General features: G+C 45.9%; 2 protein-coding genes and 1 long non-coding RNA gene across 4 annotated transcripts in view; 2 read left to right on the top strand and 1 right to left on the bottom strand.

The window, feature by feature from the left end:
• The window catches only part of LOC140219848 (uncharacterized), a 46,218-nt gene extending 36,834 nt beyond the window's left edge, over nucleotides 1–9,384 (top strand). Inside the window, exon 3 of the long non-coding RNA XR_011896094.1 lies at nucleotides 9,095–9,384. This is a non-coding gene — a long non-coding RNA (uncharacterized lncRNA). The remainder of the gene's footprint in view (nucleotides 1–9,094) is intronic.
• Nucleotides 1–14,391, bottom strand: part of IFT46 (intraflagellar transport 46) — a 29,985-nt gene extending 15,594 nt beyond the window's left edge. The window contains exons 1-3 of the mRNA XM_050176891.3: nucleotides 14,056–14,391; nucleotides 5,206–5,414; nucleotides 3,122–3,196 (exon numbers count right to left, since the gene is read on the bottom strand). Coding sequence (XP_050032848.1) covers nucleotides 3,122–3,196; nucleotides 5,206–5,414; nucleotides 14,056–14,088 — 317 coding nt within the window. The 5' untranslated portion in view covers nucleotides 14,089–14,391. The remainder of the gene's footprint in view (nucleotides 1–3,121; nucleotides 3,197–5,205; nucleotides 5,415–14,055) is intronic.
• A 138-nt stretch (nucleotides 14,392–14,529) lies between these two features.
• The window catches only part of LOC126529276 (small G protein signaling modulator 3 homolog), a 48,984-nt gene continuing 48,475 nt past the window's right edge, over nucleotides 14,530–15,038 (top strand). For both annotated transcript variants that reach the window (XM_050176878.3, XM_050176877.3), the window contains exon 1: nucleotides 14,530–14,801. In XM_050176878.3, coding sequence (XP_050032835.1) covers nucleotides 14,735–14,801 — 67 coding nt within the window. In that variant the 5' untranslated portion in view covers nucleotides 14,530–14,734. The remainder of the gene's footprint in view (nucleotides 14,802–15,038) is intronic.

Genomic DNA, 15,038 nt, shown 5'->3' with positions numbered 1-15,038 from the left:
TAAAAATCTTGGCCAATCCCCCGTAAAGGGTATGCGCCATCGTAGAAGGAGAAGCAAAGCAAAATTCCACAAGATATCAATCTGCTTAGATGGAGAAAAAGATTGTTTAGATGCGCAAACGGAATCATTGGACATATTTCGGGACACCATAGTTATTCTAGCGCATGATCTAGTTCAAGAAAGGAGGTTGCGGCTGGAAAGAAATACTAACCAAATAAGCTCCCGGGAAATTTTAATTGGCCTACACAGGGGCGTTTTCCGAAATGAAAATGGGAGAGATTCGATCGCAAAAATTCCCCACACCAAACAAGGGGACACCCCAAGGTTCAGTAATTTCCCCGATACTCTTTAACATCGCAATGATTGGCCTAGGGCATAAACTAAGCAAAATCGAAGGCATAAAACACGCCATTTATGCAGATGACATCACCATCTGGGCCACTAAAGGCTCGCTGTGCCAAAAAGAAAGCAATCTGCAAGAAGCAGCCACTTGCGTGGAAGAATACGTCGGGGAAAGAGGCCTCGAGTGCTCCACGGAGAAATCCGAGCTTCTGAGAATTACACGGGGCAAGAAAAGCAAAGAAAGCCTTAACATATGGCTAAAGGGGCAGCCGATACCCGAAAGCCAACAAATCAGGATCCTTGGAATGTGGGTGCAATCCAACCAGCGCTGCACCCACACTCTGAAAACACTCAAGCAGTCAACAACCCAAATAGCACGCATGATCACGCGGGTGTCACAAAAGAGATATGGGATGAAAGAAGGAGACACACTTAAGCTGGTTGGCAACCCGGTGGTCAGCAGGGTCGCATACTCACTCCCGTACTTCAACTGCACCAAACAGGAAATACAAGAAGCGGACACAATTTTACGCAAAGCGTACAAAACAGCACTTCACCTGCCGAACAATACATCGACAGAGAAACTAATGGCACTTGGTTTAAGCAACACCTTCGAAGAAATAAAAGAAGCCCAAAGTATCGCACAGCTCATGAGACTCCAGCAGACCAAAACGGGAAGGGAACTGCTAATAAGGCTAGGCTTCGCGGAATCAATCAAAGAAACCCAAAGAACGGAGGGGATTCCTGATGAATATCGGAAAACATACACTGTTAGCCCCCTACCCAAAAACATGGACCCAAACCTCCACATGGCGCGAAGGGACGCAAGGGCGAATTACGTCGAAAAGTACCTGGCCACAAAAAACACAACAGTATACACAGATGCTGCAGTAAACGCCAAGCAAAGAGGCACAAACATAGTAAAGACAGCTGCGATAGTAATAAGCCAGGACTACAAAGAGATCAGCAGCGTGTCAATGAAGGACTGCTCGGTAACGGAAGCTGAGGAAATAGCCGTAGCTCTAGCGGCAGTGGAGGGCTACCGATCCGAAAGGTCTTGAACAATACTCACCGACTCGCAAACTACGTGTCGGAATTACATGAACGGCAGAATAGGACGCAGAGCGCTTCACATCCTCCGCTCCTGCAGGGCTAACAACAAAGTCAGGCATACAATTTTCTGGGTACCGGGACACGCTGGAATAGAAGGGAACCTAAGGGCGGACAAGGCAGCTCGAGAGCACACAAACCGAGCGGCCACAAGCACCGACCCTGAGGAACCCATACCAGTCAACCCAAGCTACTCAGACATCTTGAATTACTATAAAGGGGTCCGAATCAAATACCCTCCACCCCACAACAGCCTAAATCAGCATGAAGCAACCTCTTGGAGGAGGCTGCAAACAGGAACATATCCAAACCTAAACACACTAAGCAAGATGTTTCCCACCCAGTATAGAAACATTTGCCCCTGGTGCGGCGCCAAGCCCACCTTATATCACATTACATGGGAATGCGTTCAGAATCAACAATTCCTTCAAATAAAAGACCCGAGTGCGGAGCAGTGGGAGAGGGTGCTCTCCAGCAGCGACCCGAAAGTCCAGCATGGACTAGTGAGGCACGCTCGCCGAGTAGCCATCCTCAGTGGTGCCCTGGAATAGGGGTGTCGACCCTGCGCAGATGGGGAAGAAGACCGTGAAGACGGCCGACCGCATCTGCCACCGCTAATTTCTAACCAATTAGAGCAAATAAAGTTTTTCCTCCTCCTCCTCCTCCTCCTCCTCCGAAATGAAACTTTTCCATAACACATGCATTTACTATTCATGCCATGCGACGTGTATGCCATTCATGCAAAATGGATAGAAATTAAGGCTCTGCTGACAAGGACAAACGAGCGATAAAGGGTCCGTTGCTTTACTTCATTGGAGAGAGAGAGAGAGAGATAAATGCTAAGACAGGGAGTGGTTAATTCATAGGATATCTCCAGTTGGTTGCCCTGTACTGGGAAAGGAGTACGGAAATCTTAGTTGTATACAGGAGTTGTAAAGGGCCAACAAGGGACAGTTCTACCGAAATTACTTTAGAAGAATTTAGTAGTAGCCGAGATGAAGCGAATGAAATGTTGAAAGCTATGATGAGAGCAGGCGAGCTACGCTCTCCGCAGCACTCTCCCGCTGCCTCTACCAGCACCCGCATGATGACGTTCTTCTTTCGTCGCGATTGCAGCCCCCGCCAACTACCGCCACTTTTCTTTTTTCTCCCTTCTTTTCTTACTGCGTGGAGCATTTCCCGACCCGTTTCTCCGCGTGCTGCGTTTTGTAGGAATCCTCGGCACACTCCGTACAATTCCAGCACGTGGCGACAGGACACACCGAGACACACATAACGTGCACGCAGCGCTGACGTTTAGGTGAATCTTCGTTCGACGATCGGCCATTTATACACCGATGAGAAGGCACTCTTATCGGCAATTACAACATTCGTCCCCCCCCAAGTGTTCTCCCCAGGTGGTAGCCACCGAGAGTGCAGCTAGGTTGTACCCTCTTCTACTGAATACAACGTCTTCGCCCATCTTCTCCCATTATCTTGAGCTGCTTCCGTACCACGTCACCCTTATGAGTTAGCTGCCCACGAGCCGTCCTGTCTCTCTTTCGAAGCGTACTCCTCCTTGCTATCCCCCGGTATCCACCGCAGCCACATCGTTAGGCCACATCCCGCCGTTCAGCTGTTCTTTGCAGGATGCTAATCGCGTTGGTTGTAGTTCCGCGCAACCGCTTACCTGGTGATGAATCCGAAGAGCTCCTTGACATCGGCCGAGACCGCCAGGGAGTCGAACTCGGTCGGGTCGTAGGCCCTGCGTCGCGTGGAGTTATAGGTATCAATACGCGTGAACACTTAAAAGCGTCGAAACTAACGTAACTCAAACGAATGTATAAGTAACATCATATCAAAGAAATCGCTTGATGTGACGCATTAGGTAGAGCTATATATTGATTAGAAATCATTGGCCGACGCTTTAGTATATGGAAACCGAGCTTTATAACCAGTTACGAAGTACTAAATTTGACTGTACGGTACAGGTTTCACCAACACATGCCTATTGAATTGTTCGAAGTTTATTTTCAGTAATTCACAGTGCTAATATATCTAACATAGTAAATGCTGCATCGAGCGGCACCATAGTACAAGACTACAAAGGGACTAAGCAAGAATTTTGAGAGCGATGGTTGGCATTCTATAACCGCTAGACTTAAACCGCGAGAACAAGACAATGACAGTAGCAAATCAAAATTAGTATTCGTCCATGTCTGCCTTCCTGTCCTCGACTTGTCTTTTTTTTGCCTTCGAGTCCTGTATATTTGCGCAATGGGTCCACTTACAATACTTAAAAAAAAAAAAACGTTGAGAAAGTGCAGATACGAAATATAAGAGCATGTTAAATGGCACAACAAAAAATACAAGCAGGTAAGAAAAACATAAGTAGCCAAACAAAAGTGGACAACGGGCATTACCCAAGACTGCGGAATGGGAGAACAGCAAAGTTTCAGGGCACACCGCTCAAAACAAGACTAATCTAAGATCAGAGCATTGAACAAAACAACAGTAGAGTTGGAAACTGTAAAGCCGGGATGAGGCACTTGCAAGTTATTGTGGTGAGAATAAAAAATATAAGGGAGGAGGTTATGTTCGAACGACGAAAACAGACGCCAGGGTTTTGACGAAAGTGTTAGACAAGTGCAAACTACAGTTATAGAAAAACACTGGCTGATCAAACATTATGATTTCTTCGAACGTTATGAAGCACTAAATTTGTACATGATGATCACGTTTGTCCCACGAGTGGTGTTCGTTGTTTTCATCTCCGAGGAGAGCATTGAATCACCGACATGGTTATGTCAGGAATAAGAAGCAGGAAACGTGTTACATTTATTTGCAAGAATGGGTAACTAGGCAAATAAATGTAGAGAGCGAGCCAGAAACGTCTCGTCTCTTTCAAATCATCCCCGCGTCTGCCGTTCACGGCCACTCTCGTAGTTCCCCTCGTAGAAGAGATGGTTGTGCATTTGCTCGGAGTTTAGCCCTCGGGCGGTTGCCGAAAGCCCCCGGGGCGTCGCAGACGCTGTGACATAGTCCACTGTGCCAAGGCCGTCGACAAACAGTTTCCGACTCTCGCGGAATTGGAACGACGTTGCCTAATATCACCCGCAACTTTGTCGATACTGAGTTTTCTTCTCGTTTCGGGACGGCTCCCGAACGGTCGACCATTATCCCTCGAGGCCTCTGCGAACGCTCCCTTTCGCTGGTGTAGTGGTAGCTCCTGGAATGTTTCTCCGCCGCACATACGCGCACGCACAAAATGACGTCGTTGACCGCTGCCACATGTGCAAGTTTTCCGGCGGCTTCCAGTGCCGAAGGGCGGCTTGTGCGACGATGGTGATGCCTACTGCAGGGCATAGGCCAAAAAGTGTGTGTGGGGGGGGGGAGGCCGCGGAGCGATCATTTAGACCGTATACGAAACTAAGAACGAAACGGCAACATCTAACCGGAAACAGACAAGATAAATAAATTAAAATTGGCTAAAGCAACGAAGGAAGGAACGAAGGAAGAACTAGAAAAGACAGTAAAATTAAGAAGGCTAACGGCGGGATCAGAGAATGAAGCTTTCCATCGCAATGTAAGCAGTTCTATGAGTGCGCTTAAAAGTTGTGGCACCAACAAAGGCCAAAAAAGAAACAAAAAAAAAAGAATGACTGCTCAGAGACAATGCGACGTATTGGCATGACATACATACTGACATACTGACATACATACACCGTTAAGAGTCAGATCGGTGTCAAATTAAAAAAAAAGACCAATCGGCACCCTTCTACGGCGATCACGCGTTCGTCCTCATCTTCGTCCTCGGCGTCATCCTCGTCGTCGTCCTCGTCCTCGTCGTCCACATGCCGGTGCGTGGCTCCTTCCTCGGACGCCGCTGCCATCAGTCCCGGCACTGTCTGCGGCTTGGCCTGCTTCCGGAACGGGTTCAGCATGGACGCCAGCAGGCCCGGCTTGCCCCCGCCCGCCTGGCCCTGCGAGGGCGCCTTTTGTGTGCTGGTGCAAGTGACAACCTATGCAATGCTGATTCGAGGTGGCCCTTCAAGGGGCCACCTCGAATTCTAAGAATCTACGAGAAAACATACGTCGACACATATTTGTAAATTGCGGTTCTGCAATACCAATAATGTCACTTTTGCATTGAAACGAGACATGCTAAAGCAAAAAAAAAAAGTACGCGACCGTGAAAGACGGGTCGCGAAGACGCCTTCAAGTGCCAGCACCAAGCCATCGGGACGTCATGGATTTGGACGGCCTCTCCTCGGGCCTATAGTTAAGTCTTAATCGGTGAAGATGGTTTACATCGTAATATAAACGAGCCAAATACTGAACTTAGCAAGTTTGGAAAAAGTCTTATTGAACCACAATGGCTTAAATAAGAAAAAATATATCTATACTTTGAGATCTCTGACGTCGCACTGACGTAAGAGCCGGGTGTTCTGTCTCGAAGCTCAATCAATGGTACTTTGACATTCATTTCCTGTTCTGATAATCGACCTCCAACCAAGGATTGGACGAAGATAGAGTTTGATGAGTTAAGATAGATAACAGTACTGATAAGAGTGTCGATAACAGTACTGCAGACTTGTACGTAACGAATTACGTGTAATTAATTACTTTAATCAGTTAGATTTCTTGTATTTGTTTTTGATTTCAAGTTTACTTTTTTTTACTCGGTAACGGTCACTGTAGTCCTGTTACACGTAGCCAGTTACTTTATTAGCGGGACAAGCTTTGACAGGAGACGCCGCATTTTAGCAGTTGAATTTGGCGGGAACTAAAGCAGGACACTTGCGTTTCTCCTACGCGGCAGCCTCGAGGATGCGCCTGTTTCGATGGGCAAACCCGAATTTCGCACACCTCTCCTGGAGGCGCTTTTAAACGGCATCTGTGGGAGCATGCGTAAGAGCTGCTCCTCTGAGCGCAGTTTATGATTCCTCTCCCAAGACAAGCTTTTTCTGACCGTTAACCGCACCCCTTCCTGTCTGTCTGCGTGATACCTGACTCACATACACTTTTATTTTGCGATTGTAACACAAGCGGCATTTTGAGGGCCGAATGGTGAACAATTATATGTTTAATTACACGGAAGATTTAGCCACCTTTTTCGAGGAACGTGAACTTCTGTTGGTTGTCGCTTATAAATCCTCGGTTTTAAGTCCAATTGGCCGAGCGCGTAGAGGGGGCAGGCACACGCTCCAACAGATGTTGGCCGACGAATTGAACCGGAGTTGCTATGACTCCACACCGATGGCCAATCCGCAGTTGTTGCCGGCAAGTCACCCACGGACATCTTTTTCTTTATAGCTTTTCCCTAGCATGAGCGTCTTCTCCGAGCTCCGACAACAATGAAACGCTACGCTTCATGAAAGACCCAGACGCGAGCATCGATCGCGACACTGAGCAGACAGGAACTCTTGCGCAAGGTGTTCATGCGCTACAGTACCGTCATTCCTTCCAGCACGCACATAGAGTGAGTTTACACATTCGCTGCTGATGTCCTCACAAGAAAGGAAAGGAAGATTTATTTATTTATTTATTTATTTATTTATTTATTTATTTATTTATTTATTTATTTATTTACTTCAAATGCCTTCCGGGCCCAATGATTGGGTATGTGGAGCTTCAAAATACTACATAGTATAGACAGCATACACTTATACAAATCATAAGAACAATTTGTTAATGATTATACAATGAAAAATCAAGCCTACGTAAAGTTGGAAATGCTCAGTGCAAAAGGGCACGAAGAGCAAAAACGCCGACAAGAAGTTAATTAATGTAGGAAAGGCGCTTGTTTAGGTAGTGACGGAGTTTTTTGTTTTTTTTTTCTCTTGGCTTCAGCAACCAGGATATCTGGAAGGTTGTTACACAAGCGGATGACACGTGGAAGGGCCGACGAAAATTCGGGGAAAGAAAGAAAACAACGATTAGTGAAGTTAAACAATGCGTGAAGCGCTGCAATGGCGCACTGATAGAGCCAGGCCAGCTCATTTTATTGTACTCGTGCAATATCACTAAAAGTTAAAGTAACGTGAAAGTAATCGATTAAGCTTTAGTAATTATTCAGCTACTTTCGTGGGACAGTAATTGGTGACTGTAATCAGTTCCATTTTCGATTGCAGTAATTGTAATCGGTTACTTCTTTCCTGTAAAGTGTACGAGTCTGCACTACCGTACTCGGACTATATCTTAATTATTCTCCACTCTTCCGGGACGAATAAAATGTTAATAAACATTTCTTTTTTTTTTTTCGTTCAGAAGATCGAAGGGGCACTACGAGAAAAAAGTCTGAACAGACCTTGACAGCCTTACAAAATCCTTTTGCGATTATGCTTCATTCGTAAACTCGGCCTAGCATAGCGTGGCCTTGCACAGCGACGACGATACTTTATATAAACTTGCTGAAGGACAAAGGAAGTGCAAGCGGGCGACACATCCGGGAAGTGTCTCGTGTTATGGCGAGTGACTCGAAAGCCGGCATCGCCGATCCCTGCCGAGTGCGCGCCTTCTGCCGCTTGAGACGCCGCGTCCATCCAGCGTCGAGCGCAGCTGCTTTCCTCCACGCCCCCGACGCCACTCTAGCATCCTCACACTCCTCAGCAGCTCCTTCACTACTCCTTCCCCTCGCACCTCGTCACACTCCTTCTAAACACCCTTGCCGCTGGTTTTAGGTTAGAAAAGCACGCGTCTCGGTCGTGGCCGCGCATGGCTGTAAGCGCAGCTGAGCGCATACGCAGCCGCGCACCCTTCTTTAGAGGTAATCTGCCACGTGTGCGAAGAGCGCTTGTGTCTCGTCCTTGTTCCTTTGTGGACGCATGTGTTAGCGCGGTTATAATTTTCAAATCAAGTGCGAAGGGTGGCCGTGCCGAGAAGGACATGGCATCATGTAAGCTGTCTTCCCGCGTGTTCAGTATTGAAGGTTGCCTAATCTCGAGTTTCGGTGATGCGGTGGAGTGAGAGGCGGACGGAGCGTTCGCTCCCCGCCTTCGTCCCAGTGCGGGCGACGCTATCAGCCCCAGGGGGCGGAGTGCACGCGTGCACTCCGCTTAATTCGTACCGCCTACGTATCGCCTACGTGAAGATATAATCGAAGTGGCATGAAACCGTATCATTCGTCGCCGACTCCCAAATTCATCAAAATGGATTGTTTTCTCATTCAAATTGGTTGTTTTTTTTCTCGATTGCCCGACAATTCGGAAAATTCTGCGGCCCCTTCCCGCGTAAGAAAATTCGACCGGCGACTGTACTTATATGCACAAAAGGTCGAATTTCAATACAGCGAAATTTCGATGTAACGGAGCGAATTGCCGATTCTTGCCTACTTCGTCATGTCGAGGTCTAACAGTACAAAAAGACACTTTGAAATCCGTGTCGTGACACTGACGTAACAGCCCTGGCACCCCGGCGCGAAATTCGAAAAAAAGAAAACTGAACTTTTCCCATCATTTCTCTTCTAATAACCAACCTATCCCCGCGAAATTATCTAAAGTAATTTTTAATTACTTCATTAGTTAGAAATTATTCAGTGTCTCTCTTTAGTTGCGTTTTAAGGCATACTGTCACACAATCTTTGCGAGTCTGTTGCATATACTTCGTTCTATGAAGGTGCTAGCAAATTTCAGCTGTGTTTGTTCGGTGTCTGATTGCGTAGATGCAAATGTTGGTGCTTACGTGTCAATGGCGCACACCCGGTCTACGTGCCACCCGCAACAGCTGTCTGATGCCCATGGTACAAGACACCCGACGTGCACCCCATATCCAGGAGCCCTTGCTTAGACAGTTAGTTAGCCTTCGCAGTGACCGGCATGCTGACTTCAACCAAGTGGATTCAAGATGGCGCTCACTATTCAGCATCACTGGATTTCCGGCACGATGAAATGTTGCATTAATCTCTCTAAAGTTAGTCTATTACAATGTCTCACAACGAATCGTACGTAAAATAAAGTTATTTCTTCCTCTGTCTCTATGTAGATTCGCACGACTGTCGGGTGGATGAAAACTTTCCTTTCACGATACTTCCTCTCTCTCGCGCTTTTTTTTTTCGCGATACTGATTTGCTGTACCGATGTTGCAATTAATTTACCTCTTGTAAGCTATAGTGCCTATGTTGGGATAAGTTCTATTTAGCAACTACTTTAGACACCTGCCGCGGGTAGTTTTCCTGGCCGAATAATTCGACGACTGGTGCAACTTGAACCGCAAGTGCTGTGTGTTGCACCGTGTGTATCTTTGTGTCATGCTCAAAAGCAAGAGAGAAACCAATGCAAGTAAGCAATCGCGCAAAGAAAGTCTAAAACTACAAGCAGACTTTTCTGCAAGACAAGTGTGCCATGCGACGAAGCGCAAACGTCAGGGGCGACGAAACAAGACGTTGCAAGGTGATGGTGTCAGTCTCTGGATAAACGTCTTACCGATTGCGAAGGCCGCCAGAAAGAAAGAAAGAAAGAAAGAAAGAAAGAAAGAAAGAAAGAAAGAGGGAGAGAAAGAAAAAGAAAGAAAGAAAGAGAGAGAGAGAGGGAGAGAGAGAGAGAAAGAAAAAAAAGAAAGAAAGAAAGAAAGAAAGAAAGAAAGAAAGAAAGAAAGAAAGAAAGAAAGAAAGAAAGAAAGAAAGAAAGAAAGAAAGAAAGAAAGAAAGGAAGGAAGACCAACTTTCGAATCTTTGATAGCATATAAAAAATGGCTGTGGCTTAGCTAAGGTTAAGCCCAGGATGCGAAGCATACTAGCCTTTATTTTAGTTGTTGAACCACTGTTTAGCCTGGTGAACTGCTGTTGCTTGGCTATATTTGGTTCGGCTAGACGAAGAAACAACTCATGCAGGCGAGCGCACGAGCTGAGACCCGGCTATGTAGCTACGCGGCCGCAAGCGAGCGCACGAGTTGAGCCTCCGCTTTTGCAGCTGCTATGACGTCATATGGTAGCTACGCGGCCGCGCGCGGCGCAGCAAGGAAGAGCGTGGCTGTGCGGCTAGTATGCTTCGCATAAAAGCTTGAAATCAAGCATTTATACGCCTATTTCGCCAACCGAAGCGAGGGATGTGTAGCTCGCGTGAACGCAAGAAAGATCTGATATGAGACGCCTACATGGTGTCCGTAACTTGAGTTACCGTTCGTCACACATGCCTACATTGCACTCATTGTGCCAGCAGTTCGGCCTTCACGTTGGAGACCCCTTATTGTTATGGCGCACTTTTTCAGCAAGTGTGGTTATTAAAGTTCGAGCCATTATATATCTTCACTATCAATATCATGTGACAAAAGTCTAGCATAAGCACTGACCAGGGTGACCAGATGAATCCGGGCCAATAAGCGGATAGCTCTTTCGGAGCAAGAAAACCTAAATAAGCGGCGGTTTGTTTGTTTGTTTGTTTGTTTGTTTTCTGAAAATAGCATAAAACACACGAAAGGTTTCATATGAAGAATCTAACTGTTTCACACTATAAACATTTTTGATAGCGTTATCCTACAGGCGAGGTACTAGGGCAAAGTGTAACCGACGCCTCTTCCTACCTCATCAAACCACCCTACGTCAGACCCTCCACGCTACGTTGGGCTTGTTAGAAACAAAGAAGTCTTCTTAAGCTTCTATGCTACTCTCTGCCTGATTTCGCAACAACATCAGGATTTCAAACATTTTTATTTTTCTGTTATGAGGAACGAGATACATGAATTTATCATTAGAAAACGCGTCTACTCTATCTTGTCAGGAGTAAATTCTAAAGAAAACGTTTTGCTGGAACACATTAAAAATGGAACACATTAAAAGGCGCTGAAAAATGTCGAAGGTCTAACATTCACCCATGAACTAACAAAGGATAATAATATTCAGTTTTTAGACAACGCTATAAGCTTCTGTGACGACCATGTGTGCTGGAAATATAACCCAAGATCCCAAAAGAAACTGGTGCCCTACGATTCGGCTCATTCGAAAACGGTAAAGCGGGCAATAGCCACACAGTGCATCATATCAGCTATAAGAAAGTCCTGCACGCACAAAATACAGGAAAGCTTTGACAAGCAGATTGTAAGGCTGGAAGAAGCCGGTTTCCCGCAGTCAGTCATTTCATCAGTAGTGGAGGCAGTGCTTAAGAAGATAAAGACGCCAGGCAATGTTGCTGAAGACGCAAGGGAGCGCAAAAATAAGAAACGGACAGTTGTGCCTTATGTTCACAAGACTTCCCACAACTTAAAGAAGGTTGTGAAACGGTATGGAGTTGAGATAGCGCTCTCGGCTCCCGGCAAGCTCGCTGGGCTATGCTCGCGCATAGGAAGAAGTAAAAATAACCTCCAAGGGTGCGGAACAAAGCACTCCATTTCCCACGTGGATTGCAGTGTTGGAGTAGTATATCAGATACCTCTATCATGTGGCAAAGTTTACATAGGTCAAACAGGAAGGTGTGTGAATGTGCGCTTGCGTGAGCATGAGTTGTCTATTAGGAATAAAGCGAATGGGCACCTGCCTGTCCACTGCCTGGCATGCACGTGCAAGCCGATCATGAAGCAAGTAAAGATTTTGTGCCGCTGCCGAGATAGCCGAGCCAGAGAGCTACTCGAGGCGTACCATATTAAAAAGAAGGGACTAGAATGTGTCAGTGACACCTCAGTTTATTTACATAACAGTGAGATGAAGTTTATTGACGAGCGTAGGTAGGTCGCGTTTCGCTAATACAAGGTTTTACTTTTTCTTTTACCTTGCCTTTTTTCGCGCACGCGCAGTGGTGTATGTCAGGTGTGTACTTATATGTGTACGTTGTGGAATAAACTTTAGTTGCAAGTCTGTGCCCGTCCTTGTCCCTCGCTGTCTTTGTGGTTCGTTTGTTCGCGCAGTTAAACAAAGTTTTACAAAAGCATTTGGCGATAACTAAACGTAAGCACGCTTCTCGTACACTAGTTTTTTTTAATAGCCCGTGGCACATACGCGTAGGCTGTTTTCTTTAGACCGTACAGATTTTTTTATAAAAAAGTTATGTGCAGTGAACGTGACGTCAGCGCAGCGGTGTTCCTAGGCGAGACCGACATACTTTCCGCTAATAACGTTAGCTTCAGAGCACTCATTAACATTAATTAATAAATATTTGATTAGTGATCAGTTGCTTGAATGGCAAGTTTGGAGGCAGTCACATTTTAACGCACCCTCATTTTTTTAAAATCTTGAAAATCGCACCTAATTCGAGACATTCATCATCAAATTTAAATCGGTAAATCCAGAAAATAACGTAAACAAGCGCGCTGGGAGGGCAGACAAAATGCGGACCCGCTATCGTATCAGGCGAGAACCCCACGCGTCACGACACCAAAAAAAAGAAAAAAAAACGCGACACAAAGTTTGAAACTGAACGTCTCAGCCAACGGTGGCAGTTACTGATACGCCTGGCAAACATCTGCGGCTGTATGCCGCGTCAGGATTTTCCACTACATGCCATCATTCGTACTTCATGCCGTCAGAAGTAGCAGTAGGTCGCACTCGGTATCGATACTGTCTCGATTGAGCTACGAAATTCGATGATGAATAGCGCAAATTAGGTGCAATTTTCAAGATTTCAAATAAAATGGACGTGTATGAAGACGTGAGTGCCTCCAAATCTGCCAGTCAAACAACTGCTCCCAAGGAAACAATATATAAGAAAGTTAATTCAGGAATTTTTGTTGCTAGTTTTTTCAAGCTCACGCCAAAGCATGCCTGCCTCACCCAGTAACTCTTCAGCAAAAGGTTCGCTGTGCTTATAGCTGTTTTATATATAAAAAAAAAAAACCTGTACGGTTAAAAAAAAGGGGGGGAACACGTACTCTGTGCAACACAAATCTACTCATTCACCTGGATAAGAGCTCGACACCACTGCATGAGAAATCATGACGCATTCTTGAACAATTACCAAAACTTCACTAATGACCTTGCTTGAGCGCACGTATTGCAATTTACGAATTGAAGCTAGTAAGTTCACAATAAGGTCCATCCACTTGGAACGAATATTGAAACAATATATAGCACCAGTTTTGATATAAGCGCCCTCGAACTTGAGGTGAAAAAACGCATCGTTGTTCCACTTACTTTTTTAGCAAAATGCCTTTTTATACGTTGAAGCTCTACAATAAATGGAACACCAGTGCATTTCGTCGCACACTTTGACGTATATTTCTCGAAAATGGCATAATTCTCAGAATTCATTCCAAGTGGATGTGACTTGCGAACTCACAGCTACAATTCGTTAATTGCAATATTGCCGTAAAGTAATTAGTTTAAAATTAATCACCTAGCTTTTGGTAATTATAGTAGAGCATGTATTTCTACTTTTCATTCTAATGATGGCCGCCTCTCAGAGTATTGCAGCTAAAAAAGTTGAATTTTGCTACATATGCATATGCCAAAGGCGATTAAAAAAATTATTAGATTAGAAAAAAACTACATGCACGCTTCATGCATGAAACCCCTGATAGCAGTGCCTAAGATCGTATTTCGCATAAGTCATTATCATTTTTAAACAAAATTCCGAAAATTTATTCAAACTTCTGTGGCTATCACGCATTCGCGCAAGTGAACTAATGCGAGTGGAGTGCAAAGGGTGAACGGGTCTCTCGCGAACCCTGCTGCTAAGGAACTAAACGGCGTGCCCTTACCTTTGTCGATGCCTGGCCTTCTTCTTTTGGCATAGCTGATACCGATCGGATCAAGAAACCTCGGGTTCGTAAACGACAGCAAAATCTTCGTGGTACAGCCTATCTCCAAGTTGTAAACAACCCCGTTGCCTAGGCGACAGATGGTTCGCGAAACATCGCCGAAAACAAGTGTCGCTGTTGAATAGCACCGTTTACAGTCCACCATGTAGTCCGCTGTTCCTAGCAAACATGTTACTGTGGTTCGTAGAACACGCCCCGTTCATTTGGAGAGAACACGCAAGAATTATTTCCGAGAAGAAATATGTAAACTATCAAAGACATGGCGCCTCGCGCTCTCATGCTTGTTGACGTCAGTTGAGAGTCGATGTAACGTCACGATTGACGCGGACGGCGCGAGCGTGGGCGGCGTTGTCCGCACCCTGCCCGCATCTTCGTGTTCCGAAACCCGTTAGCCGATCGCTCCGCGTACCGCAAATGTCTGACATATGTGTGGCGAAGCGGGCTGCCGTTTGGTTGCTTCGATCGCGTAGTAACGCGCTTTCGTGAGCGGAATTTAGGCGCAGTGCATTCACGGTGGCATCCAGACACGTCAGCAAAACCTACAGTGCGAGGATGGATTGACTGGGACCATTTCTGAGCACATCGCTGCCGGCCCGACTGATCGAGGTGCATCGGAAACATGGATTTCGCGAGGTCTGTTTTCGGAGGCAACTCCACTGAAGGCTACAGTCGAAAAAACACAGAAGGTAAGCAGACTACAGGTTGTCTCGGCGACTGATTGAAATGTTGTGATTGCAGTGAAAACGGGGTGCCGACGTATTAAGTCGGAATACAGTTCGACTGCCCGCCTAGACGGGCTCACTGTATAAACGCTGCGTGACCAGCGTCAGCGATGTGCAGCACGCTGTCGCTTACGCGTTTCGACTACAAATGAAGAAGACCAGTTTGACTTATTGTGCCGTATACAATAACTGCGGTTTAAT

Source organism: Dermacentor andersoni, chromosome 8, assembly GCF_023375885.2.
Source record: "Dermacentor andersoni chromosome 8, qqDerAnde1_hic_scaffold, whole genome shotgun sequence".
NCBI classification, from domain to species: Eukaryota; Metazoa; Arthropoda; class Arachnida; order Ixodida; family Ixodidae; genus Dermacentor; species Dermacentor andersoni.
This window is presented reverse-complemented; position numbering and strand designations above follow the sequence as displayed.